At 43.2% G+C, this 25,718-nt stretch overlaps 1 protein-coding gene across 2 annotated transcripts in view; it reads right to left on the bottom strand.

The window, feature by feature from the left end:
* Window positions 1-25,718, bottom strand: part of hm13 (histocompatibility (minor) 13) — a 102,306-nt gene that overhangs the window by 12,055 nt on the left and 64,533 nt on the right. Inside the window, exon 12 of one of the 2 annotated variants that reach the window (XM_073062094.1) lies at window positions 3,243-3,426. The exons of the other annotated variant lie outside the window; for it this stretch is intronic. Coding sequence (XP_072918195.1) covers window positions 3,279-3,426 — 148 coding nt within the window. The 3' untranslated portion in view covers window positions 3,243-3,278. The remainder of the gene's footprint in view (window positions 1-3,242; window positions 3,427-25,718) is intronic. 2 annotated transcript variants of the gene reach the window in all.

The following is a 25,718-nucleotide window of genomic DNA, read 5'->3' as shown; positions in this document are numbered from 1 at the left end:
GCTTAAAAATATTCAAAGCCTGCTTCCACCATCTTTTGAAGAGTGTTCCAAAGACTCTCAACCCTCCAAGAAAGTAATTCACCGCAATCCACTTAAAAGTCCATGGCTTTGCCTTTCAGTTACCACTCCTAGTTATAAATTCTCTCAAATGAAAACATTCTCTCTGTATCTACTATCAGTACTTGACATGTTTCAGTTAAGTCATTCCAGCAAACACAAGCTGAGCCGGCCTGACCTTTCCAGCTAAAAGTCTGGTAAAACCGCCCTGAATTGCTCCAGCACATTACTATCATTCCTTAAATAAGGAGACTAATGTTGTTCAGCATTGCAAGAAGTCATGAATACCTAACCCACTGCTGCTCCATGAACTCTCAAAGGACTACAAGAGACTTGCCTGTGACAGAGGGAGTTACGCTTTTGCAGCATCAAATCTCAACAATGTACTATAAAGCTGGAGTATAAACCTCCCTCATTATATACTCAATTAAACGATAGGATATACATAGGAAAATTAGGCAATTCGGCTCATCAAACCTGTTCTACCATTCCATCGTAGCTAATTTATTTTCTCTCTCAACCCCATTCTCCTCCCTTCTCCTCGTAACTTTTGATGCCCTTACTAATCAATCAAGGAGCAATCAATCTCCACTTTAAATACACCCAATGGCTTGGACCACAACCATCTGGCATGAATTCCAGATTCACCACCTTCTGGCTAAAGAAATTCCTTCTAATCTCATTACTAAATGGATATCCTTCATTCCGAGATTGTGCCCCACCTCCGAGACTCTCCCGCTACTGGAAACATCCTACCATGTATATTCTAGTCCTCTTGAAATTAATGCTAACCATTGCATTTGCCTTCCTTACTATCAAATCAATCTTTAGGGGATCCTGCACTAGGACTCCTAAATCCTTTTGTATCTCAACTTATGAATTTGCTCCCCATTTAGAAAATAGTCTATTTCCTTCTACCAGAGTGCATGACCATACACTTCCTTACATTGTATTCCATCTTCCACTTAATTTTCCCATTTACTTGCTGCATGTAAACACAAGACAGCAAACACTGGAAATATTGAGGAAAACCACACAAAATGCTGAGGAACTCAGCAAGTCAGGCAGCACCTATATAGGGGAATAAACAGTTGATGTTTCAGGTACAACCCTTCATCAGGACTCTCAGCCTCAATGACCTCAAATATCTTTTAGTCACTGCAATAATCTTAAAAATAAAAACCATCACCTTTACCTCAATCACTAAGTGGCAAAGATCCACCAATTCTTCCTAATCTCCATTATTCCAAAGACAACAGCTTGGCCTTTGTCTTGTCTCGTTTCTTCTAAACTATATTTCCCTGGTACAAAATAAAAACAAAAAATTCTGTATGTACTCATCAGATCAGACCACACCTGACAAAGGTGTCTGACATGAAGCTTTTGAGGTGTTTCTCTTCCCACAGATGCAGCCTGGCCTGGAGATTTCCATCTCCAACATACAAAGACTGATCGATTTATAGTGCTCCAACCTTGCAAGGGTTACTGGCTCCAGACCAAACTCCTGCCTTCTTCATGGGAGAGGACTCTATGGTTATGTTCGCTGTATTATTTGTGTACTTCTCTTTTTACTGTTTGCACGATTTGTTCCTGTTTTATACAGTGGACATTTGTCCATTTTGGCTGCATGGTGTTTCTCGTGAATTCTGTTGTCTCTTTGTTTTGTGACTGCCAGACCCAATGCAGCACAAAAAAAACAAAAGATAAAGAACATAATAATAATTTTAAAAAATACAGTGGATATACAAGATAGTTTATGTACATTGATTTTATGTCCACAATGTGACACTAGGCTGTTCATAAGGTGACTGGCAGGAAATAATAAAGTAGTGGTAAAGTTAGTGGATGGAGGTGTTGATCAGCCTTGCTGCTTGGGGAAACTGTTTTTGAGTCTGTTGGTCCTGGATGCTACGTGGCCTCCTCTCTGATGAGAGGGGGACAAACAATCCATGAACAGGTGTGTGGGATCCTTTATGATGTTACTGGCCCTTTTCTGGCACCTTTCTGTATATCTGCCCTTGACACATACTTTAGTAATAAATTTACTTTGAATAGTTATCAATGCTCTACTGAGCAAACATTGAAGTTTACAGTGACTGAAATTAAGATTTCTAAAACTTAACCAAATGGATAAAGAGTTTTTCTTATTTCAGGCAAACTCAATTTCATTATTAGGACCAACTTTGCTGATTATTCAGTAGACAGAGGGAATTAACCATCAGAAATTAGGAGGCATTGCTAAATCTGAACCTCTTAAATGAGAAGTTGTTAAGCTGTAAAGCAGTCTTCTGATTCCATACTGTATGTACAGTACTGTACAACAGTCAGGTACATATATAGCTAGGGTACTAGACTTTTGCACAGTACTGTAGTAATGTTACATATTGCACTGTACTGTTGCCACGAAACAAGAACAAATTTCATGACATACGTGAGTGATGATAACCTGATTCTGATATGGGTCTCTATTGTGAACTAAGAGTGGGAAGGGGGCAGGGAGAGGGGAATCATGGTTGGGGAAAAGGGAAAGGAGAGGAGAGGAGAGTGAGTGGGAAGCACTGGAGAGAATCTGTAATTAATTGTTTAGAATCAAATTACCTTGCCTGGCGTGTCAGGGTTGGATGTGGCTGCACCCATGCCACCCCCTGCCTCTGATGCTCCTTCTCTGCCACCTGTCCCACACTCCTGCTGTGGTGCTCCACCCTCACCATTCCCAACATCCTTTGCTCCCGCCAGATTGAGAAACTCACTCTCTGCTCCACATTGACAAATACAGTACTGTACATACAATGGAAGTTATGGTAGTGGTTTGGTGGACAATGTTATTGCATTCTCACAACTGTCTTCAACATCTGGAAGCAGATGCTGAAACACACCCATTCACAACACAAATCAGTGCAGTTGGTGCAGGATGTTCATGCTAAAGGATTAGCAATTAAAGTACCAATCTCGCTACCTGAAAAATCGCAGGCAAGCTTTGCTGAGAGCACGTTAAGGTCATGCATCTGAAGCTATGACTTAAATGGATTAAAAGCTCCTCCTTCAAATGAAGAGCAAATTAAAAATCAAACCATACACAAAGGGGAAAAAGCACACACACTCACACAAGTCTCAGTAGCTTGTACTGCATCAGCATGCTGGAGATATTACTATACAGGCAAAGCGTTGCAAGAAGTCATGAATACCTGACCCGTTGCTGCTCCACAAGCCCTCTCACAGGACTACATGGGGCTTGGGTTCGTCCGCCTGCGGCGGGGGGAGTTAGGCTTTTGCTGCATAGAGTTGGCCAGACTAGCAGGGGAGCCCGAAACAGTGGGGAAATGGGTGAGCCTTGGCGTGTGTGGCAAGACCTCAGCTGAAGACTCGTAGCTGATTAACAGAACAGAGAATGGAGGAAAGGGATAGGATAAGAGAAAGAACAAAAGAGGAAGCTTCATTAAAAGAAAGAGAACAAACAATTTATTAAGTGCAAATACAGAATCCTCAGCAAAGGAATACAAACCTGATGCATCTAATTCCATTCCAAATTTGGATCTTAGAATCAGCACCGGAAAGAAATCTCAATCTTTCAATGCCCCAGGCTCAGGATATCCACTGAGGCCAAAATTGAAATGCAGCCATTTTGAGAAAGGTATTAAATATGAAGGTCACATTAACCAATAATTTGCCACTTTAGCATATGCAGCTAGGAATGGACAGCAAGCACAGAATCATCCTGTATTCCACTTTGAAATATTACATTATCCATTGTACTAGAAATTACAGAGATGCGCAAACTTTGTATTTGACATTGCAATTCATTCCAAAATTGACTTTGTTCAGTTTTGTTCCGAGGTTCCAGAAGACTGGAGTAGATATTCCTTCACTTACAACGCACACAAAATGCTGGAGGAACTCAGCAGGCCAGGCAGCAGCAAAGGAAAAAAATAGTCGACATTTCGAGCCAAACCCCTTTGGCAGGACTGGAGAAAAAAGCTGAGTAGATTTAAAAGGTGGGGAGGGGAGAGAGAAACGGTAGGTGATAGGTGAAACCTGGAGGGGAGGGATGAAGTAAAACGCTGGGAAGTTAATTGGTGAGACGAGGTGAGAGAGGGAAAAGGGGTGGAAAATGGAGAAGAGGGAGGGGGTGTTGGGGGCATTACTAGAAGTTTGTGAAATTTATGTTCATGCCATCAGGTTCGAGGCTACCCAAACTGAATAAGAAGATGTTGTTCCTCCAACCTAAGTGTGGCCTCATCACGACACTGGAGGAGGCCATGGATGGCCATATCGGAATGGGAGTGGGAAGTGGAATTAAAATGGGTGGCCACTGGGAGATCCCACTGATTCTGGCGGATAGACTGTAGATGCACAGTGAAGCAGTCTCCCAATCTACGATGGGTCTCACTGAAGTACAGGAGGCCACACCGAGAGCACAAAACACAGTAAGTGAGCCCAACAAACTCACAGGCTAAGTGTCGCCTCACCTGGAAGGATTGTTTAGGATTCTGGTTGGTAGTGAGGGAGGACGTGTAGGGGCAAGTGTAGCTCTTGTTCCCCTTGCAAGGATAAGTGCCAGGAGAGAGATCAGTGGGGAGGGAGGTATGGACAAGGGAGTCATGTACGGAGTGACCCCTGTGGAAAGCAGAAGGTAGGGAGAGGGAAAGATGTGCTTGGTGGTGAGATCCTGTTGGAGTTGGCAGAAGTTTAGGAAAATTATGTGCCGGACACAGAGGTTGGTGGGGTGGTAGGTGAGGACAAGAGGAACCCTATTCCTGGTAGGGTGGCGGAAGGATGGCGTAAGAGCAGATGTGCGCTAAAATGGAAGAGATTTCCTTCATTTTCTGTCTAATAGTAGTTCAAACTCCCTCTATTTTATATTTCATAGCCTTTTCCAAAAAAAGATTCCATTGATGTTCCTGATTACTGATCTTAACAGCATGGTTTCACCTCCTTAATGGAGGATTCCAGCAATTCCCCAGCATACAAGATTTATACATTATTTCTCTGGAATGAACTTGGGGATTTTGGGCTGGGGGTGGTGCAGCAGCAATAAATGTTATAGCTATGTACTGTCAATCCCTGACTGACATTGGAGACTAGTAGCGGGAGCTGCAGAGAAAGCTGCTTTTCTATTTTTAATTTCCCTTTTGAAACAAGCAACAATGTAGACTCAATTACTCAGGAGCAACACAGAAAATGCTGGAGGAATTCGGTAGTCAGGCAGCATCTATGGAAGGGAACAAACAGTTGATATTTCAAACAGAAACCCTTCATTAGGACCGAAAAGAAAGAATTTCCAACATCTGCACAACCTCTTGCATTTATATTTACTCGGTTTAAGACTTTGACGTTTCAGCACTACAAGACTGATATGTTCATGATTCACTGATATGATTCACCAATAAGGTTTCTCCCCTTGAGGATGCCAACAAACTAGTGACCACTGAAGATCCTTTTTAAAATGTGTCCAGAATACTTCTATATAGTTCTTCATTCAGTAATCCTTTGATACTGGTTCAAGCTGAGGCAGACATTCACAATCTGACAAGGCTACAAGAAGTGAGTAAAGCAAATTCAACCTCAGCTTATATTTATACATCCTCCAGAAATACATTTAATTCTCAATTTAAGGAGCTACCATCAGCACCCATTTAATCTAGTCTCTGCTCTATTAGAGGCTTTGTCTTTTAGACCATAAGACCATAAGATAAAGGAGCAGAATTAGGCTCTTAGGCACAATGAATCTGCTCCGCCATTTCATTGTGGCTGATCCAATTTGCCTCTCAGCCCCAATCTACTGTCTTCTCTCAGTATCCCTTCACACCCTTTCTTCTGCCTCTCTCCCTTCTTGAAGAGTGGACTGACATTTGTAATTTTTCCAGTCTTCCAGAACCATTCCAGCATCTAGGGATTCTTGGAAGATCATTACTAAAGCCTCCACAATCTCTTCAGCCACCTCTTTCAGAACCCTGGGGTGTATACCACCTGGTCCATGTGACTTACCTACCTTCTAACCTTTCAGTTTCTCAAGAGCCTTCTCTCCAATTATGGTAACTGCACACACTTCATGACCCTGACATCTGGAACTTCCCCATACTGCTAGTGCCTTTGAAGGTTGATGCAAAATACTTATTCAATTTATCTGCTATTTCCTTGTCTCCCACTACTACCTCTCCAGCATCGTTTGCCAGCAGTCCGATATCCACTCTTGCTTCTCTTTTACACTTTATGTATCTGAAGTTTTAGTATCCTCTTTAATATTATTGGTGAGCTTAATTTTATATTCCATCTTTACCTTCTTAGTGACCATTTAGATGCCTTCTGTTGGATTTTAAAAGCTTCCCAGTCCTCTAACTACCCACCAACCTTTGCTCTATTATATGCCCTCTCTTTGGCTTTTATACTGGTTTTGCTTCTCTTGTTAGCCACAGTTGTGTCATCATGCCTTAAGAATACTTCTTCCTCTTAGGGATGAGTATAAATTATGCCTCCAAATTGCTTTCAGACAATCCAGCCATTGCTGCTCTACCATGATCCCTGCCAGTGTTCTTTAACTATCAAATCTGGCCAACTCTTCTTTCATCCCCCTTTTTAATTCCCTTTACTCCACTACAATACTGATACATCTGACTTTAGCTTCTCCTTGTTAAATTTCAGGGTAAAATCAATCATATTATGATCACTTTTTCCCCCAAGTGTTCTTTTACCTTAAGCTCTCTAATTCTGGTTCATTGCACAACATCCAATCCGGAACAGCTGATCCCCAAGTGGGCTCAACCACGAGCTGCTCTGAAAAGCCATCTCATAGGCACTCTAGAATTTCTCCCTCTTGGCACCAACCTGATTTTCCCCAATCTACCTGCATACTAAAACCCCCTGACTATTGTAACATTGCCCTTCCGACGTGCATTTTCTATTTTGCATTGTCATTTGTATATCACATCCTTACTACTGTTTTGGAGTCTGTACAACTCTCACATCAGGGCCTTTTTACCCTTGCAGTAGCTTAGCTCTATCTACAACAATTCAACACCTTCCAACCTCTTTCTAACGACTTTTGTTCTCTTTTATTTTTCTCTTTCTCTACAACTTAATCTTTCAAAATTTCCCCCGATTCTGATGAATTGACCTTAGCAACACACACAAAATGGTGGAGGAACTCAGCAGGCCAGGAAGCATCAGGCTGAAACCTTGATTGTACTTTTTTCCACAGATGCTGAGTTCCTCCAGTATTTTGTGTGTGTTGCTCAGATCTCCAGCTCTGCAGATTTTCTCTTGTCTGTAACCCAATACCTTGACTTTGTTTCTTCCTTTGTAGATGCTGTCATACTTGTTGGGTATTGCAAGCATTTTCTTTTTCTCTTTTAAGGATTATGGGCAGCTCAGGAAAGGTCAGTATTTATCACACATCTCTACCAAAGAGGGTGTAATCTGCAGGTCTCCCTTGGGCAAGGGGTAGCCACTCCAATAAGGATCACGTTAAGCCATGGGAGCAGGTAGTGGATGGTCACATTAGCAGCTGGTGCATATCACAAGTACTGGTTAAGCAACCACTACTCTAGACAGACAATCCCTGAAGAATATTGATAAATGCTGGGGTCACCCATCTTGTAAAGACACTGCCCAAAAGGTAATGGCAAACCACTTCTACAGAAAAAACTGGCAGGAACAATCATGGTCAAGACCACGATTGCCCACATCACACAACACAGCACATGATGATGATGATGATGAGGAAGAAGAGGAGGAGTACAGAGTGAGCCAGCTTCCGACACAACAGCTTGCCTCAGATGAGACAGGGGTTAAAAACAATCATCCAGATTCTCTCTACTGACCACTTAGCAATTCTTGTGTAAGTAAGGGCAGATGTCGGTGGAATAAACTGTACAACATGCGGCTGCTGATGTCTTCATAATAAAAATTTAGCAACATAGCAATCAAAACAAAGGCATGAAGAATAACCATACAGACATGAGACCCAAACAATCACATCTGTTCTTTCAAAGGACAAGTCTGAAGGTTTAATGAAACTATAAAATTTAGTTCAAGGGAAACAACTTCCTTTCCAGGTCACTGTCAAAAGAGATTTTCCAATACAATGTGGATTGCTTTTTGGGCATCTCCCAGTAATTTCAGAACAAACAGGATCAAAGAATACTTATCAGCACAAAACTTACACATACACTGATTTCCTGTATAATGTCAAAACAGATGCACCAAATATATGGTAGATAAAAACCTGGAGCATAAAGAATAACTGGTCTCAAAAGGAAATATCAATAAGTGACAGTGCAAAGGGTAAAGGGACATAAAGCAACTTGAACAAAGCAACCAGACAAAACTCTCAGATATTTGCCAAGAATGAAAGTTGAGGTACGACAGTGGAAGAAATACAGGCTATAATCCAGCACCAAGGTGAAGAAGCCAATTTGATTTGCAAACCATTTTATACAAGTACAGTTGCTCTCAGTTATTTTATGGAAGAATTGAATGAGAGACAATTATTCAGAACTCTTACGAAATCTATTCCCAGCTCTGAGAGGGACTCAATGAACCTTGATTTCGTTATATTTTGGCAAGGTGGTGCAGTGAACCATGGCGACATGTTGTGGGATGCTTACAAAACTTCTAAATGTACTCTTCTGAAATACTCTCACTGCAATCTGCAGCCTGTAGTTTCCCAAAAGTAATGCACTTTTGAACCATCTTAATGAACTAGCAATTTTACAATCTTCTGAAGGACTCAATGCAATTAACTCTCAAACATACAGGTGTGGCACCTTTATGGAGACGAAGGTACATCGCCATGGCCAGAAGTGAGGGAGGAGGGGAGGAATCCAAGCCAGACTGAAACACTAAGGAATGAACCTCCCTCTACCCAGCAACTTGTCAGCCAAGTTCCCAGTCACTGCAGAACAAGACTGAGAACCTCTGGCCAAGATTGCAGTATCAGAGGGAAATGAGGAATTGCTCTGTTCTCTGTTTCACAGAGACATGGCTCATTCCAGACATGCCAGATATATTAGTAAGACCTGAGGGCTTCTCAATACACAGAGTAGACCACACCGCTGATCTGGAGAGAGAAATGGTAGGATCTGTGTTTCATGATAAACTCTTTGTGGTGCCTGAACACAGCAGTCCTGTCACACCCTTGACCCCACCCCCAGAACATCTAATTAAGTGCTGACCATTTTAGTTAACCTTGGGGATTCTCCTCCATGATCCTGACTGCAGTTTACATAATGTCAAAGGCCGACATTAAGCAGGCACTCGAGATTCTGTGTGCCACCATCAACAAACAAGTAACAGTCTACTCCAAAGTCGTTCAAGCAATCGTCAGGGACTTCAATCAGGCTTCATTGAAGAAATCTCTGCCCAATTATCATCAACATATCACCTGCAGCACCAGGGATCCCAACACATTCAACAAATGCAATACTACAATTAAGAATGCCTACCATTCCATGCCTGGACCACATTTCAGGAAACCCTATCACTTTCTGATCATTGAAGGTAGGAAGAGGCTGCCCTCCTCTTACCTGCATACAGAGGTTAAAGAGCAAGGCTCCAGAGATAAGGACAACAAAGAGGTGGCCACGGGAGGCAGAACAGCGCTTATGGGATTGCTTCAAGTTAGTGGACTGGACCATGTTGAAGGACTCAGAGAAGTTGAACAAATACACTAAGGTTGTCACAGACTTTATAAAAACAGTTGTAGACAAGTGTGTCCCCTCAAAATCATTCAGTCTTGCCCAACCAGAAGCCTGGATGAACTCTGTGTTCTGCTGTTGAGGGACAGACTACGGCAATCAGGTCTGGTGACCAAATAAATTTCAAAAGATCCAGGAACAACCTCCACAAAGCCATTTCACATGTGAAGTGGGAATTCTACACCAAACTTGAATCACTGAAGGATATTCGGTAGATGTGGCAGGACTTGAATGCTATCACCTCCTACAAATTGAAACCAAGCAGCATAGGTAACAAAGCTTTGTTCCCAGATGAGCTCAATGCTTTTTATGCTTACTTTACTGTCAAACCATGAAGCAACCTTAAATTGCCACAGCCCCAATAAACCTCTGATTTCAGTCTGAGGCCAACATTAGAGCATCCTTCAGGAGAGTGAACCCATAGAAAGCATCTGGCCCAGACAGGGTAATTGGCTGAGTATAAAGACCTGTGTTGTTCAGCTGACTAGAATGCTTACCAATATCTTTAACTTGTTGCTTTGGTGGTTTCAGGTACCCTCCTGCCTCAAGCAGGCTTCAATTATACTGGTGCCCAAGAAGAATGTGGTAACCTGCCACTATGATTATCATCCACGCTTTAAAAGGATAGTGATGGAACACATCAACTCCCACCTGAGAAGAGATTTGAATTTGCTCCGTTTTGCCTGGCATTACAACAGGTCAGCAGCAGATGCCACTTCATTGGCTCTTCACTCAACCCTGGAACATCTGGATGGTGAAGTGAGGATGTTCTTCGTTGACTGAAGCTCCGCATTCAGTATGATCATCTCCTCAAAACTAATCAATAAGTTTCAAGACCTTGGCCTCAATACTTCCTTGTGCAACTGGTTCCATGATTTCCTCACTTGCAGACACCAGTTAGTTCAGATTGCCAACATCTTCTCCACGATCTCCATCAGTACAGGTGCACCACAAGGCTGTGTGCTTAGCCCCCTGCTCTACTGGCTTTATATTTAGGACAGTGTGGCTAAGCACTGCTCCAATGCCATATTTCAGTTTGCTGATGACACCATTGTCATTAGCCGAATCAAAAATGTTGATGAATCAGCATATCGGAGATTGAAAATCTGGCTGAATGGTGCCAATAACCACAATCTCTCACTCATTGCCAGAAAGAATAAGGAGCTGATCATTGACTTCAAGACGAGGAAACCAAAGATCCATGAGCTAGTCCTCATTGCGGGATCAGTGTTATCATTTCAGAGGATATGTCCTGGGTCCAGAGCGCAACTGTCATTATGAGAAAGTACAGCAGTGCCTCTTTTCTTAGAAGTTTACAAAGTCTCGGCAAGATACCTTATGCTTTGACAAATTTCTACAGATGTGTGGTGGAAAGAATACTGACTGGTTGCACTAAGGCCTGGAATAGAAACACCAATGTCCTCGAATGGAAGAACCTACAGGAAATATTGGATACAATCCATTGAGCACAGGTAAAGCCCTCCTCACTATTGAGCACATCTACAAGAAGCCCTGTTGCAAGAGAGCAGCATCCATTAAGGACCCCCAACATCCAAGCCACACTCTCTTCTCACTGTTGCCATCAGGAAGTAGGTAACACACCACCAGGTTCAGGAACAGTTATTACTCCTCAATCATCAGGCTCATGAACTTTACTCACACCATCAATTAATTGTTCCTGCAACCTGTGGACTCACTCTCAAGGACTCTTCATCTCATATTCTCCAATTATAGCTTATTTATTTATTATTATTTGTTTTTGTATTTACACAGTTTATCTTTTGCACATCAGTTGGGGACATTCTTTCATTGATTCTAGTGTTTCTTGTATTTATGGTGGATGCCCATAATTAAATTAATCTCAGAGTTGTATATGGTGACGTATATGTACTTTGATAACAAATTGAACTTTGAACTTCTGGTAATTTTGCTCCCCCCCACTCTCTTTTTCCACTACCCATTCTGATTTCCCTTTTATCAAGTCTCTTCTCATCTCCTCACCTCCTTCTGGTTCCCCTGCTTCCCATTCTCCTGCGGTCTGTCATCTCCTATCAGATTGCATCTTTTTCTGCTCCATAACTCTTCCAGCTATCACTTCCTAGCTTCTTGTTTCATCCATCCTCCCCAACCAACCCTCCCACCCACCTTCCCCCCACTCCCCCTTTCACCTGGTCTCAACCATTGTCCTTCCACCCCCCCACCCCCCACCTTCTTATTTTGGTTTCTCTGCCTTTCCATTTTAATCTCAATGAAAGGCCTCGGCCCGAAAATTGACTCCATTGGTACTGCCAGACCTACTGACTTCCTCCAGCATTTTATGTGCATTGATCAACTCCTAGCTGTTCTGACAGACCGGCCAAAATGAATTTAAAATACAAAGTGATTGTTACGGAGGTATCAAAAGCACGCAATAGATGAGATCACATCCCATGATAGCTGAATTCTCCCCAATTTAGAATGTGATAATCCAAAGATATAAAAGAATAGAAAGCCAGCCCAGGAGTTTTCTTTATAACATACCAACTTTTCTAAACAGAACTGAATGTTCCATATTTGCAGTCAAACTGCCCAGTTCCCCTTTATAAATTTAAACAGTAGGAACCTTTACAAAGCTTCCTACTATCCTGTAATATTTTTACTGGGATCTCAGTTATTCCGCTCTAGCCAAAAAAACAAATCAAAAAGAGAATAACTTTGGGCAACTGCCTTAGTATTGCTTGACAAAACAAGACAAGAATGGGTTTATGCCTGTTTTCCCGTTGTACAGATAAATTTTGAATTTCAGGTGTTTTCAATGGATCAGTAGTGAAGTCGCATTAACTGTGACTGTTTCTGGATTAATTGGACATCAAAGATTAAGGTGGAGATTTGGTATGGCTGTTACTCTACAGCTTGAGAACAATCAGACAGTTTGTCTTTGCAGCTGGCTGAGTATGAATGCCGATCAACCCAAGAGAATTAATGAGGCAATGCCTTTTCACATGATGTTTATATCTTAAGAGTCAGAGAAATATAAAGTACAGAAACAAGCTCAAGCCCAACTTATCCATACCAACCAACATGCTGTGGGATTTGACCGCTTCATTCTTAGACTGGACTGTTGAATTGTTATTTTCCTTGCAGTTTAACAAATATCTGCTTGTAATTTGTTGTTCTTGTATGCATGCAACAGTGTAAAATGCTTCCTAGAGGTCAGAGGATATATGAATTTGTTCAATGTGTCTCCTAATATTTATAATTCTAGAAAGCTCTGGAAGTGGCATTATTCGAATGAGTTTTCTCATTGGTTGATTCTTATCGACAAATTTGAATGGAATTTTTTTTTATCCAGAGTAACGATTGCACCATGCTGAGCACCACCTTTTGACTCTCCCCCCCTCTCTTTAATTACCAGATCTCTATTGCTGTCTGTTCAACTAGCACTTAGTAAAACGATCATAAAACAACAATTTTAGTACCTCTCTCGTGACTTCTGAAAGAACCTCCAATTTTTAAACATCAGAATCTAACAAAATGCAGTCAGCAGGATGGCTACCAAGTTTAAAGGCTTAGAATATTTACTTAGAGATACAGTGCATCTTCGAGACATGCCTCCCAGCAACCCCTACAAAGTGGAAATTTTTGGCGCCTAAACGAAAGGGACAAGATTCTGATTCCTGTTCCGATTTGTCTGACAGAAAACTTAACTCTGGCTTCAACATCAGCAGATGGGAGTTAGGACTGAGGAACTACTCCTAACTCATTACTATTTAAAAAAAATAGATCAGTAAAAAGAAACAAGCCGCTAGAGCCACATGCAAGCCAGTACAGGATCCAATAAAAAAACTAAATGCACAGAAGCAACGAAGCACAGATTAAAAAAAAAATTAAATGTGTGCAAGCCAACAGTGCACATGAGAAAACTTAAATACATGCAGGCTAGAACAGCACAGAAAAGAAACTGAATTTGGGTCGCAGGACATCCTAATCTAATTTCAGCTGCAAACTTATTTTGCGATTGTAGTTAAAGTAAGTACAAATTAAGACTGAATCAAAACAATGGCCAAAGTTGTAAAACCTACTATGAGCTCTGACCTGAATAAAACATCTCAGTTTGATAGTTTGGACCATCAGAACGAAAAATGCCAACAATGTTAAGTTTATTAAGAATAAGGGGGCATGCAGTAAAATCCAGAAAACTGCTGAGGGGAAAGGAAAACCCTGGAGTGGCTACTGGTGATTGAAAGATAAGACCACGTGATCAGTTTGATCAAACTCACGAACAAATTAAAAACTTAATGGAGTAAAGATTTTCACTAGTCGATTGGGAAAGAACACGAGACACTATAAACTACAAAAACAGTATGATAGAGACAGTAAAAAGTCTAAAGAGCAAATCGCTGCATTAGCTGCACCAGTGAAAATAAAACATGATAAAATTGAAGTACACTTCCTGCTGCTGCCTGGAAAGTGTTTGCATGTTCTCACTGTGACTGCATGGGTTTCTTCCGGGTGCTCCAGTTTCCTCCCACAGTCCAAAGACATACTGGTTGGTAGGTTATTTGGTTAACTGGTCATTGTAAACTGTCCTGTGATACGTGTTGGGGTTAATTCGGGACTGCCATTACAGGTCAGGAGTGGCTCACGTAACACACATAATGTTAGGAGGCCGGAATGCGAGGGAGGGGGGAGCGAAACTGGGGACCCCGCTACACCGAAACTACTAGTGTCACGTGATACAGTAAACAAAAGAAACAGGTAACTCGTGAGCATATGGCTGCGGGCCAATAAGATGGACACAAGTGCCCGATATTACCTAATATGTAGCGGGGTTGTGCTGGGGGGAAAAGGGGTATAAATAAGAGCAGATTGTAAGGGGAAAACAGAACGCCTTCTCCAGCGACTCCGTGGATTCGCTGTGCCAGTTACGAATTCTGCAATAAAGCCACGTTTTTGTAATATTCCGGTGTAAGCTGTCTCTCTTCCTAAACGAACACAGGGCAGAATTTCAAGCCCAACATTTGGTGACCCCGACGTGGGGAGGGAGAGACAACACAGGCTGGCGGGTCCGACAGCAGACAACTTGCGGCCGCAAGCTCGACTAAGGTCAGGAAGTGCCTGTTATATCAAAGACTTCCACTAGATAGTTAAATCACTGAGTTAGATCTTGTCTGCTGACGGATCCTCACCAACCCCAAATTACCCTGGGAGAGATCATTCCCGGTGCAGAATCGTGACTGGTAAGTACTAACTCTTATCTGTTTTTAGGAAGATCCTCCGCCCGTGGAAAAGTCTTCTGAGTGAGGGTACCCGCCGCCCACGATGGGCATAAAAGTCTCAGGAGTGAGGAGGAGGAGAAAGTGTTCCGCGGTACACCTTAGTGCACGGGGATACTGACGGCGCCTACCTTAGACTGGTTGTTAAGAGGAGAAATCTCCCACGCGAAGGTCAGGTTTTGAAAGGCGACCGTCCCATATTTGATCCTCTCTGTGTACTAGGGAGCCATGGAGCACTTCAATTTCGAGTTACCGAAACTCAGACATTTGTGTGTTGAGTAACAGAGTATATGAGAGTTTTTAGAAATATGGTAAAATTGATAACTGTGCGAGTTCAATAAACTAACAGTGAGCAGCCGCAGGGGTCGGACACCATCAAGGTAGGAGTGGAAGTGTTCCTCCGAGGCCGGGGAAGCTCACCTGGAACGGAAAACGGTGGCATGGTCCATACCCTGTCACCGAGGTCTCCAACAGGGCATTAAAAGGTAAGAAGGGAGGGGGACAATAACTGGCACCATTTCTCGCACTGCTCCAGGACAAAGAAAGGAAGACCGATTGATCCCGACTCCGACATAGAGGAGGAGGAAGCCGAGGAAGATGACGCCATGGAAAACCCTGATATGGGTAGGAGTAATGCTCCTAGGTAAGGCGCCGATGGCCGAAGCGGGAAGGGGAGGAGATGCGTGCGGAGCGAATATCATCCTTAATGCGGACCCTCATACGGGTAGGACATTCCAGTTCGACCTGTGCGATGTGATCAACTGTTGGGGCGACAAGAAAGCCTGGACTGGGTATAATGTCTACATGTGTCCATTCACCTTGGGATACCCGAACCCATGGGTAAAGGAGTGTAGCGCATGGATAAATGTATGGTGGTGGACAGGCCCAGACCAGTCCTGGCTGGATAATAGGCCAAACAATCGAGGGTCCTCCAAACCCTACTATGAGTTTAAGAGGAAGGTGAGCCTTTACAGGGGCTCTGTTTGGGGAAGAAAGCAGGGAGTGAACCCGTTAATCCTGACACTCAAGGAAGAAATACACAACCCTTTTAGTATGAAGGGATGGTCGTCACAGACCTGCTCCACTCGTCGCGGGTCAGAGGTCAGGGAGCATGGGGCGGGGGGGCGTGCTCTATCTGATCATAAGGGCGGACGTGACAGGCCGAGACCCATGGGGAATTATCCGGATCAATCTGGGAACCCACACAGACCCAGGATTGGGTCCCACAGCCAGCCCTGTTCTGGTAAAGAGTTCGGACACGAATAAGATAACTCCCCGGGAGTATATTGCAATTGAGACAGGGTACGTGGAAGCAAACGCCTGGGTTGACCGAGTGGTCCAATACACCACCCAGGCAGCGATAGGGGACTGCTGGGTATGTGCTACGGGGAAACCCACACTCCTCATGAGTCCCAGCCCCTTCAAGGAAGGAAATGACACCTTCCGTTGCGCCCTCGAACTCATGTCACTAACCAACCCCTCTGCCGGGTGTAAGTCCTGGGAAACCTATTTCCCCATGGCCCCGGCCAATGTGACCCCACCAGCCTTTAGGGTGGACCCGATCAGGAACATCACTTGCGTTACTAACCTGTCCCCGTCGGATCAGCCCTACAGAGTGGGCAACCTACCTGACAGTGCGTGTTCTACCTGGATCAGTCTTACTGGCACCGAAAACGCCACCATGCTGACTGTCAGCAGAGCGGACCTCTGGTGGTACTGTGGGAAACGGGTCCTATATAATTGGCTACCTGTAAACTGGGAGGGGACCTGCACCCTGATCACTCTAAATGTACCTCTTTTCATTGCGGCAAAGAATCCAGGGGACTACACCCTCAACCCAATCCCTGATGAAATCGGGAGGTGGTATAGGAACAAGAGGGCGCTCACTGAAAGGGGGGAAAGGAACCCCGATGGGATATGGATCGATGCTATCGGTTAGGCTAGAAACATCCCGGACGAATATAAACTGGCAGACGAGGTAGCTGCAGGCTTTGAGAGCTTTCCACTTTTTTCAGCCATATTCCCAATCACGACCAATAAAAATGTCAACCGGATCAACCTGATCCACTATAACGTTCAGAGGCTGGCTAATCTAACCAGGGACATCGCGGAAGCTGTCCACGAGCAGCTATCACAGACGTCCCTAATGACCCTGCAGAACAGAATTGCCATAGATATGATCTTGGCAGAGAAGGGCGGAGTGTGCGCCCTGTTTGGTGACATGTGCTGTATGACCATAGCGAACAATACAGGCCCGGACGGATCACTAACCAAGGGCTTGACTAAATTGCGATCCCTGGCCAATGAGCTAAAGCAACAATCAGGAGTCAATAACCCAGTGCTGAATTGGTTGAAACGTACGTTTGGGGAATGGGGGGTCCTACTGGGACAGTCGGCTCTAGGACTGTCTATTTCAATTGCTATCTTTATCACGTGTGGTTGTTGTTGCATACCCTGTATTAGGACCCTAGTCATCCGGACTATAGATCGAGCCTTGACTGGAAAGAATGGACCTCCACCGGCGTACCAGGCACCCTTGTTCCCGGTGGAAGGGGAGGACACGGCCCTCCCGGAAAGCGGACGCGCTATGGGAGGACACGGACTGAAATGGACCATGGCAAGGGGGGGATTGTGAATTTGTTCTTGAATAAGCTTTCTGAAATGTTGCATGCTTCTTGTAAAAATTGCGGATGTTTAGGGAACCCCTACCCAAATTTTGTGACCCTAGGTCGGACAAATCAGGATAAGCAAATAGGGAGGACACGCCAAAGAGTGCCGGGGGACGCTCACCTCTCTGCCTGATCCCGGCAGCCGCGGAAAAGATTGTAAGGGATGTGGGGATGTGGCCTCTGGGAGGCCAAGGGAGGGAGTGTTGGGGTTAATTCGGGACTGCCATTACAGGTCAGGAGTGGCTCACGTAACACACATAATGTTAGGAGGCCGGAATGCGAGGGAGGGGGGAGCGAAACTGGGGACCCCGCTACACCGAAACTACTAGTGTCACGTGATACAGTAAACAAAAGAAACAGGTAACTCGTGAGCATATGGCTGCGGGCCAATAAGATGGACACAAGTGCCCGATATTACCTAATATGTAGCGGGGTTGTGCTGGGGGGAAAAGGGGTATAAATAAGAGCAGATTGTAAGGGGAAAACAGAACGCCTTCTCCAGCGACTCCGTGGATTCGCTATGCCAGTTACGAATTCTGCAATAAAGCCACGTTTTTGTAATATTCCAGTGTAAGCTGTCTCTCTTCCTAAACGAACACAGGGCAGAATTTCAAGCCCAACATACGCTAGGATTAAATCGGGGGATTGCTGGGTGGCATGGCTCCAAGGGCTGGAAGGACCTATTCCACACTCTACCTCAATAAAAAAAAATTAAAATAATAATTTTATTAAAAGTCTCAGAGCAAACTGAGTCAATTTCAAACAGTGCATCCATAACTTCAAGTGGGTGGCCCTGCTAGTGACACTTCTACTGACATTACTATTAAAGCTCCAACCTGGGAAGCACCATCTACATTCAAGAGTCCTCCAAGACAGTGACACCATCTAAACTCCAAAGAATTACAAGATAGCACTAGTGACCAATGGTGATGTTCTACAGACAGCTGACAAAACCAGTAAATACTTTAGCATATACTTCTTCTAAACTGTGATTGCTGCAGCCTGTAACTTCCCTTTTAAAGATGCTCTTTGGAACCAACTAAATGACCTGGTGCTTTTGCAATCTCCTGGGGTATTCGGCAAATTAGAATCTCGAGAGTGCAGGTACAGTTAGGGTGGCCATCGCTGTGAGTGGATTCTGGAGACCTGATGATGGAAGTAAACCTGTGGTTGGCTCCATTACTTCACACTGATTAAAACATCGAACAAGATCGAAATCAGCAACAAGAGTGAAAAATGAAAAGGCGTTCAGTGCCATCTGCCTGCATTTGACTGGTCACCCACCTACCCAAGGAGTCTTGGGTCCCACACTGCCTGATTTGGGAACAATTGTTGCTCTGCCAGCCATTGGGCTTTAGCAGCTCCAGGTTTGGAGGCTCTGAAGTTCACACTTCATGTGCTTTTGTTTAATTTTGTTTAACTTGGGAAGATGTCGGAGTTGATTATTAAGGATGAGGTCTCAGGGAATTTGGAGGCACATAATAAAATAGGCTGAAGTCAGCATGGTTTCTTCAAGAGAAAGTCTTGCCTGACAAATCTGTTGGAATTCTTTGAAGAAATAACAAGCAAGATAGACAAGGGAGATTCAGTTGATGTTGTGCACTTGGATTTTCAGAAGACATTTGACAAGATACCACACGAGGTTACTTAATAAGCTACGAGCCCATGCTATTACAGAAAAGATTCTAGAATGAATAAAGCTGTGGCTGATTGGCAGGAGGCAAAGAGTGGAAATAAAGGGAGACTTTTCTGGCTGGTTGCCAGTGACCAGTGGTGTTCCACAGAGGTCTGTGTTGGAACCGATACTTTTTGTTATATTTCAACGATTTAGATGACAAAATTGATGGCTTTTTGCAAAGGTTGCTGACAATATGAAGTTAGGCAGAGGGGCAGGTAGTTTTGAGGTAGTAGAGACGCTACAAAAGGACAGATTAGGAGAATGGGCAAAGAAATAGCAAATCGGTAAGTGTATGGTCATATATTTTGGTAGAAGAAATGAAAAGATGAGTATTTTCTAAATGGAGAGAAAATACAAAAAACTGGGATGCACAGGGACTTGAGAGTCCTTGTTCAGGATTCCATAAAGGTCAACTTGTAAGTGGAGTTTGTGGCGAACAAGGCAAATACAATGTTAGTATTCATTTCAAGAGGACTAGAATATAAAAGCAAGGATGTAATGTTGAGACTTTATGAAGCACTGGTGAGGCCTCACTTCGAATAGCGTGAGCAGGTTCACGAAAGTGATTCGTGGATTGAATGGCTTGTTGTATGAAGATTGTTTGATGTCTCTGGGCCTGTATTTACTGCAATTCAGAAGAAAGAGGGGTGACCTAATTAAAACTTATTGAATAGTGAAAAGCTTTAAAAGAGTGGATGTGGAGAGGATGCTTCCTAAGGTGGGAGAGTCTAAGACCAGAGGACACAGCCGCAGAATAGAGGGATGTCCTTTTAGAACAGAGATGAGGAGGAATTTCTTTAGCCAGAGAATGGGGAATCTGTGGAATTCTTTGTCATAGGCAGCTATGGAGGCTAAGTCTTTACGTATATTTAAAGGCAGGGTGATAGATTCCTGATTGGTCAGGGTATAAAGGGAGATGGGGAGAAAGCAGGAGATTGGGACTGAGGGGAAAACTGGATCAGCCATGATGAAATGGCAGAGCAGACTTGAGGGGCCAAATGACTTGATTCTGCTCTTATACCTTATGGTCTAAAAGAACCGATTCTAAATACTGATGCCCCCTCAATGATCGAGGTTGGAATTTGAATGGCTGAATGAGTCTTAGTCACTGGGACTGAAATGCCAGCATCAGGAAGCATGGCTCCTAGTAGTACCTCTGCTGAGCAACAGGTAGAACTGAAAGCTTTCACTGAAACCTGTAAGTTGACAGAGTGAAAATCAGCCCATCTACAGTGAGCAGTGATATGCTTTTGGAGTTGTTCATAATTTTGGAAACTTATGAAGACAAAGAGGATCTCTTACAGGTGCAGGAACCCCAATGAAAAATGGCTAACTAGTACAAGAACTTATGGATGTCATACAACTGGTGGAAAGTTAAACAGTTATGGGTATGGAAATATGGCACTAGTCACAGACTGGTATCCCAACTGTGTTGCTTCCTTATCTGGTACAACAAATACACTCCCTAGGACACACTGGAGTGGAAAAGATGATCAAAAGATTCTCCTGATGGTGGTGGAATCCAAAGTTCAGGCCACAAGCTCGATGAACAGATGTATGACATGCCAGAGAATGAATCCTGGAGAAGCAGAAGGGCTGGCATAACTAAGCGCTCCACACCTGCTGGCCCATTTTTACATTTACAGGTGGAGTACATTTCTTTGCCAAAGTGCCAAGGATACGCAGATGTACTGATAATAGTGGATAGGTTTTTAAGATGGATGGATGCAAGGAAAGCCACTGCAACACACAACAGCAAAAACTCTGATCAAAGGCTACATACCTAGATGGGGATTACCATGTCACATCGACTTTGACCAAGGAACACATTTCACATTTGTTATATTTTTGCCTATTTCCCTACTTACAATTGGCCAATCATATCCATAAAGAAGCAGCTAAAATACATCAATCTGATGGATTGGATTTCTTTCACTGGATTATTTATGTCAATATTTAATGTCATATTATTCATATTAATATGCCTTATTATAAATTTTACTTGTTTAAATGCTACCATTAATAGAATAGTTCAAACTTACTTAAGTTTGTCTGCCTAACAATGACAATCCTATGAATATTTTGAAGTATACCCTTTGATATTTCCTAACTTTGGTAGCTTTTAATTATTTTATACTTAAAGTAGATACCACAAGTTTTTCTGGCTCAGAATTTTCAGATGTAATGATTCTAAATATGTGATTTAGAATGGGGGGGGTGAGAAAAAAGATCGTTGGATGCAACTGTTTAACTCCAATTAGACCATTTCATGTTTTTTCCCTTTGCAGTTTAACAATCAATTATCTGCTTGCATTTAAGTTGTTTTTGTATGCATCTAACAGCTTAATATCTTTCCTAGTGGTTACAGTGTGTATATGCAATTGACAACGCGTCTCCTAATGGTTATATTGGCATAATTCCATAAAGTACCGGAAGCTTTTCTTGGTGCTGCATTATATGAATGAGAGTTTAATCATTGGTTGGCTCTTATCTATGAATTCAAATGCATGTTTATTATCTGTAATATAAAGAGCTGCTCCATGCTGAGCACCATCTTTTGACTCTCTTCAATTAGTAGACCTCTAACACTGTCCGTTTTCAACTTTGTTCTATTAACACTTAATACAACAATAAAACAGTAACAAGTTTTCTGCCTTTTTCCTTACTTTTGAAAGAACCTTGGATTAAAACAACAGAATCCAGCAATGCTTATCCAAGCTAGTCCCCTTTGCCCACATTTGACCCATATCCCTCTGCAAGTTTCCTATCCATGTACTTGACTAAAATGTCTTTTAAATGTTAATGTCATTGAGTCACAGAGCAACAACACAGAAAAAAAGGCCCTTTTGCCCACCAGCTAGTCCAAATATCCTGCATTTGGCCTATATCCCTCCAAGCACCCACCACCTCTTCCATGTACCTATCCAAGTGCTTCTTGAATGATACTACTGTATCTACCTGAATCACTTCCTCTAGAAGCTCATTCCGTATATTCACCACCCTCTGTGCAGAAAAGTTGCCTTTCATGTTCCCTTTAAATCTTCACCCTCTCACCCTAAACCTATGCCCCTTTCTTTTGGACCCCCCTTAGCCTGGGGTGGGGGACAAAAAGTGGGCATCAGCCTTCAAAGTTCAAAGTAAATTTATTATCAAAGTGAATATATCACCATATACAACCTGAGGTTCATTTTTCTTGCGAGCAATCACAATAAATACAAGAAACACAATAGAATCAAATGAAAGACTGTACCCAACAAGACAACCAATATGCAAAAAAAACTGCAAATATAAGAAAATAATAATAATAAAGCAATAAATAAGAGAACATGAGACGAAGAGTCATTGGAAGTAAACCCATATGGTGTGGGAACAATTCATTGATGGGGCAAGTAAAGTTATCCCTTTATCAAGAGTCTGATGGTTGAGGGGTAATACCAGATCCTGCACTTATGGTGAGGGTCTTGAGGCTCCTGTACCTTCTTCCTAATGGCAGCAGCAAGAAGAGAACAAGGCCTGGATGGTGGTGGTCCTTGATGATGGATGGTGCTTTATCTATACTTCTCAAAAGTTTAAGGAGTTCTATTGGGTGGCCCCTCACTACCTGCTTTCCAAGGAATAAGGTCCAAGCCTGGCCAAGCCCTATGATTCAGAGCCATTAGTTCTGGCAACATCATCTTAAATCTTTTCTGTACTCTTTCCAGTGAAACCTTATTTTTCCTACAACAGGGTGATCAAAACTGAACTGCAAGTGTGCCCTCACCTACTGCAACACAAAGTCACCATTCCTTCAGTCAGTGCTCTGACTCTGAAGGTCATTATGCTAAATGTCTTTTACAGCATGGTGATGCTGCTTTCAAGGAACAAAGCACTTCTAATCCTAGTCCCTTCTGTTCCAATTCACTCCCAAGTGTCCTGGTTTATTATCAAGGTTAACAAATGTTATTATTCCTGCTTAAGCATTTTCTCTGACAGCTCATTCCATATTCATCCTACCTTCTGTGTTAAAAAGTTGCTCCTCAATTTTCTATTAAGTAGCTTTCCTCTCACCTTAAACCTATGCCTTCTAGTTCTTGATGCTTCAAGCCTGGAGAAATAGACTGAGTATTTGTTTTACACACCTCTACAATGTCACTCAACAGCCCACACTCCAAGAAATAAAGTCTTAACCTACCCAAATGCTCCCTATTAACATAGTCATATGTACTGAGTCCTTATGAACTTTCTCATGGCTGGTCAAACTCTTACAGTTCACCGAAAGATTCTTACCAGGTCTGGTGCTAAGCCAGTTTTTTAAAAAAATCACTAATATCTCAGGCAAGTACTTTTAGTTAATATAAAAATTATATGAAAAATAACCAAAAGACAGCAGCAACAAACCTACTGAAACCTCGTCCTGATAAAGTTTTCGCCCTGGAACATTAACTATTTCTCTTTCCATTGATGCTCACTGACCTGTTGACTTCTAACATCTTTTTAAAAATTAATGATAATTCCCCAGAGATGTGCACAGGCACTTCTAGTGGAGCAACTGGGAATAAAGAACTAATGCTTTTGTGGCTGTTATTGGGGATTTTAATCATATTTCTCTGAAGGTAACAATACTTTTTATCAATGTCTGCTGCCCTACACAGGACAATAGAACACTGGACCTTCCGTATGGGAATGTAAAGGACACGTACAGTACCACTGCCCTTCCCCTACTTGGCAGATCTGATCACAACCTGGTCCTGCTAACACCCAGGTAGATGGCTCTTGTCCAGTAGCAGCCTGTGTCAACAAGGATTGTAAGCAGCTGGACTCAAGTTGTTAATGAGACACTGCAGGAATACTTAGGAGGACAGTCTGGGATGTGTTATGTGAACCACGGAAGACATTCTGACAAAATGACTGATTGTATCACAGACTATATCAACACCATCTTGCCAGCCAGGACTGTACGCTGCTTCCCCAACAACAAGCCCTGGATCACCAGTGATCTGAAAGAACTTTTGAATATGAAGAAGAATGCTCGCAGGTCTGGAGATAGACAAGTACTGAGGTGAGTACAGAGTGAACTGAGGGTAAAGCTGAGGGAGTGCAAAGAATCCAACAAGAGGAAGCTGGAGTGCAAGCTCCAGAAGAATAGCATAAGGGACGTGTGGTCGGGCATGAAGCAAATCACTGGCTTCAAGGTTAATGAAAGGAAGATAGAGGACTGCCTGGATAGGGTCAACGAATTGAACACGTTTCTCAGCGGTTCAGCATGGGACCTCCTGCTGACCCTCCCCCACTTGTCCAAACCACACACTCTCCCTGCCCCCAAAGCTTTCTCCTTCACCCCTCCCTACCCCCTGGTGAGTGCCTGTGTTCCAAATCCCCTAACTTTGGAGTATCCTGCCTCCATGGGGATGACCAACTTCTCCCGCCTGACTGTGACTGTAGGTCAGGTTAAGAGACAGCTGGAGAGACTACATCAAGACAAGGCTGCAGAACTGGGTGATATCAGCCACAGGGTACTGCTGAAGGCCTGTGCCAGCCAGCTGGCTGCAAAGGATGGACATAGACAAATCCACTATCTCCTGGATTACTGACTACCTGACAGATAGATCCCAGTTTGTACAGCTGGGTAGCTCTGTCTGAGATGGTGTGAGTGACACTGCAGCGCCTCAAGGGACTGTCCTGACTCCGTTTCTGTTCGCACTGTACACCTCACTTTCAGTACAAATCTGAATCTCATCACTTGCAGAAGTTCTCTGATGATTCTGCGGTGGTTGGGTGTATCAGAGATGGGCAGGGGTCAGAGCACAGAGGGCTGGTGGACAAGTTTGTGGAGTGGCGCGGGAAGAATCACCTGCCCCTGAATGTGACCAAAAACAGGGAGATGGTGATTGATTTGAAGAGGAAGAGGACTGTGACGAGTCCTGTATACACTCTGGGAGAAGGTGCAGTGGTGGAGAGGTACAAATACTTGGGTGTTCACCTCGACAACAGACTCGGCTGGAAAACCAACACCAAAGCTGTTTAAAAGGGAATGAGCAGACTATTTTCTACGGAAGATGAGATCTTTCAATGCGTGCAGCAGGATGTTGGAAATCTTTTACCACTCTGTTGTAGCGAGTGCAGTCCTCTTTATTGCCATATGTTGGAGGAACAGCATCGGTGCTGATGATTCAAAAAAACTAAATGAATTAATCAAAAATGCAGGATCCATACTTGGCTACAACCCGGACTCTTGAGTTAGTGATGGAGAGGAGGTCACTAAACAAACTGTTATCCATCATGGACAATCAGGCACATCCTCTCCATGACTTACTGAATAAGCAACACAGCATCCTTTCAAACAGACTCATTCAGCTCTGCTATCACAAGGTTCGTTACAGAACATCTT

This window comes from Hemitrygon akajei, chromosome 11, assembly GCF_048418815.1.
Source record: "Hemitrygon akajei chromosome 11, sHemAka1.3, whole genome shotgun sequence".
Lineage (NCBI taxonomy): Eukaryota > Metazoa > Chordata > Chondrichthyes > Myliobatiformes > Dasyatidae > Hemitrygon > Hemitrygon akajei.
Note: the sequence above shows the minus strand (reverse complement) of the source record. Positions and strands in the feature narration are given on the sequence as shown.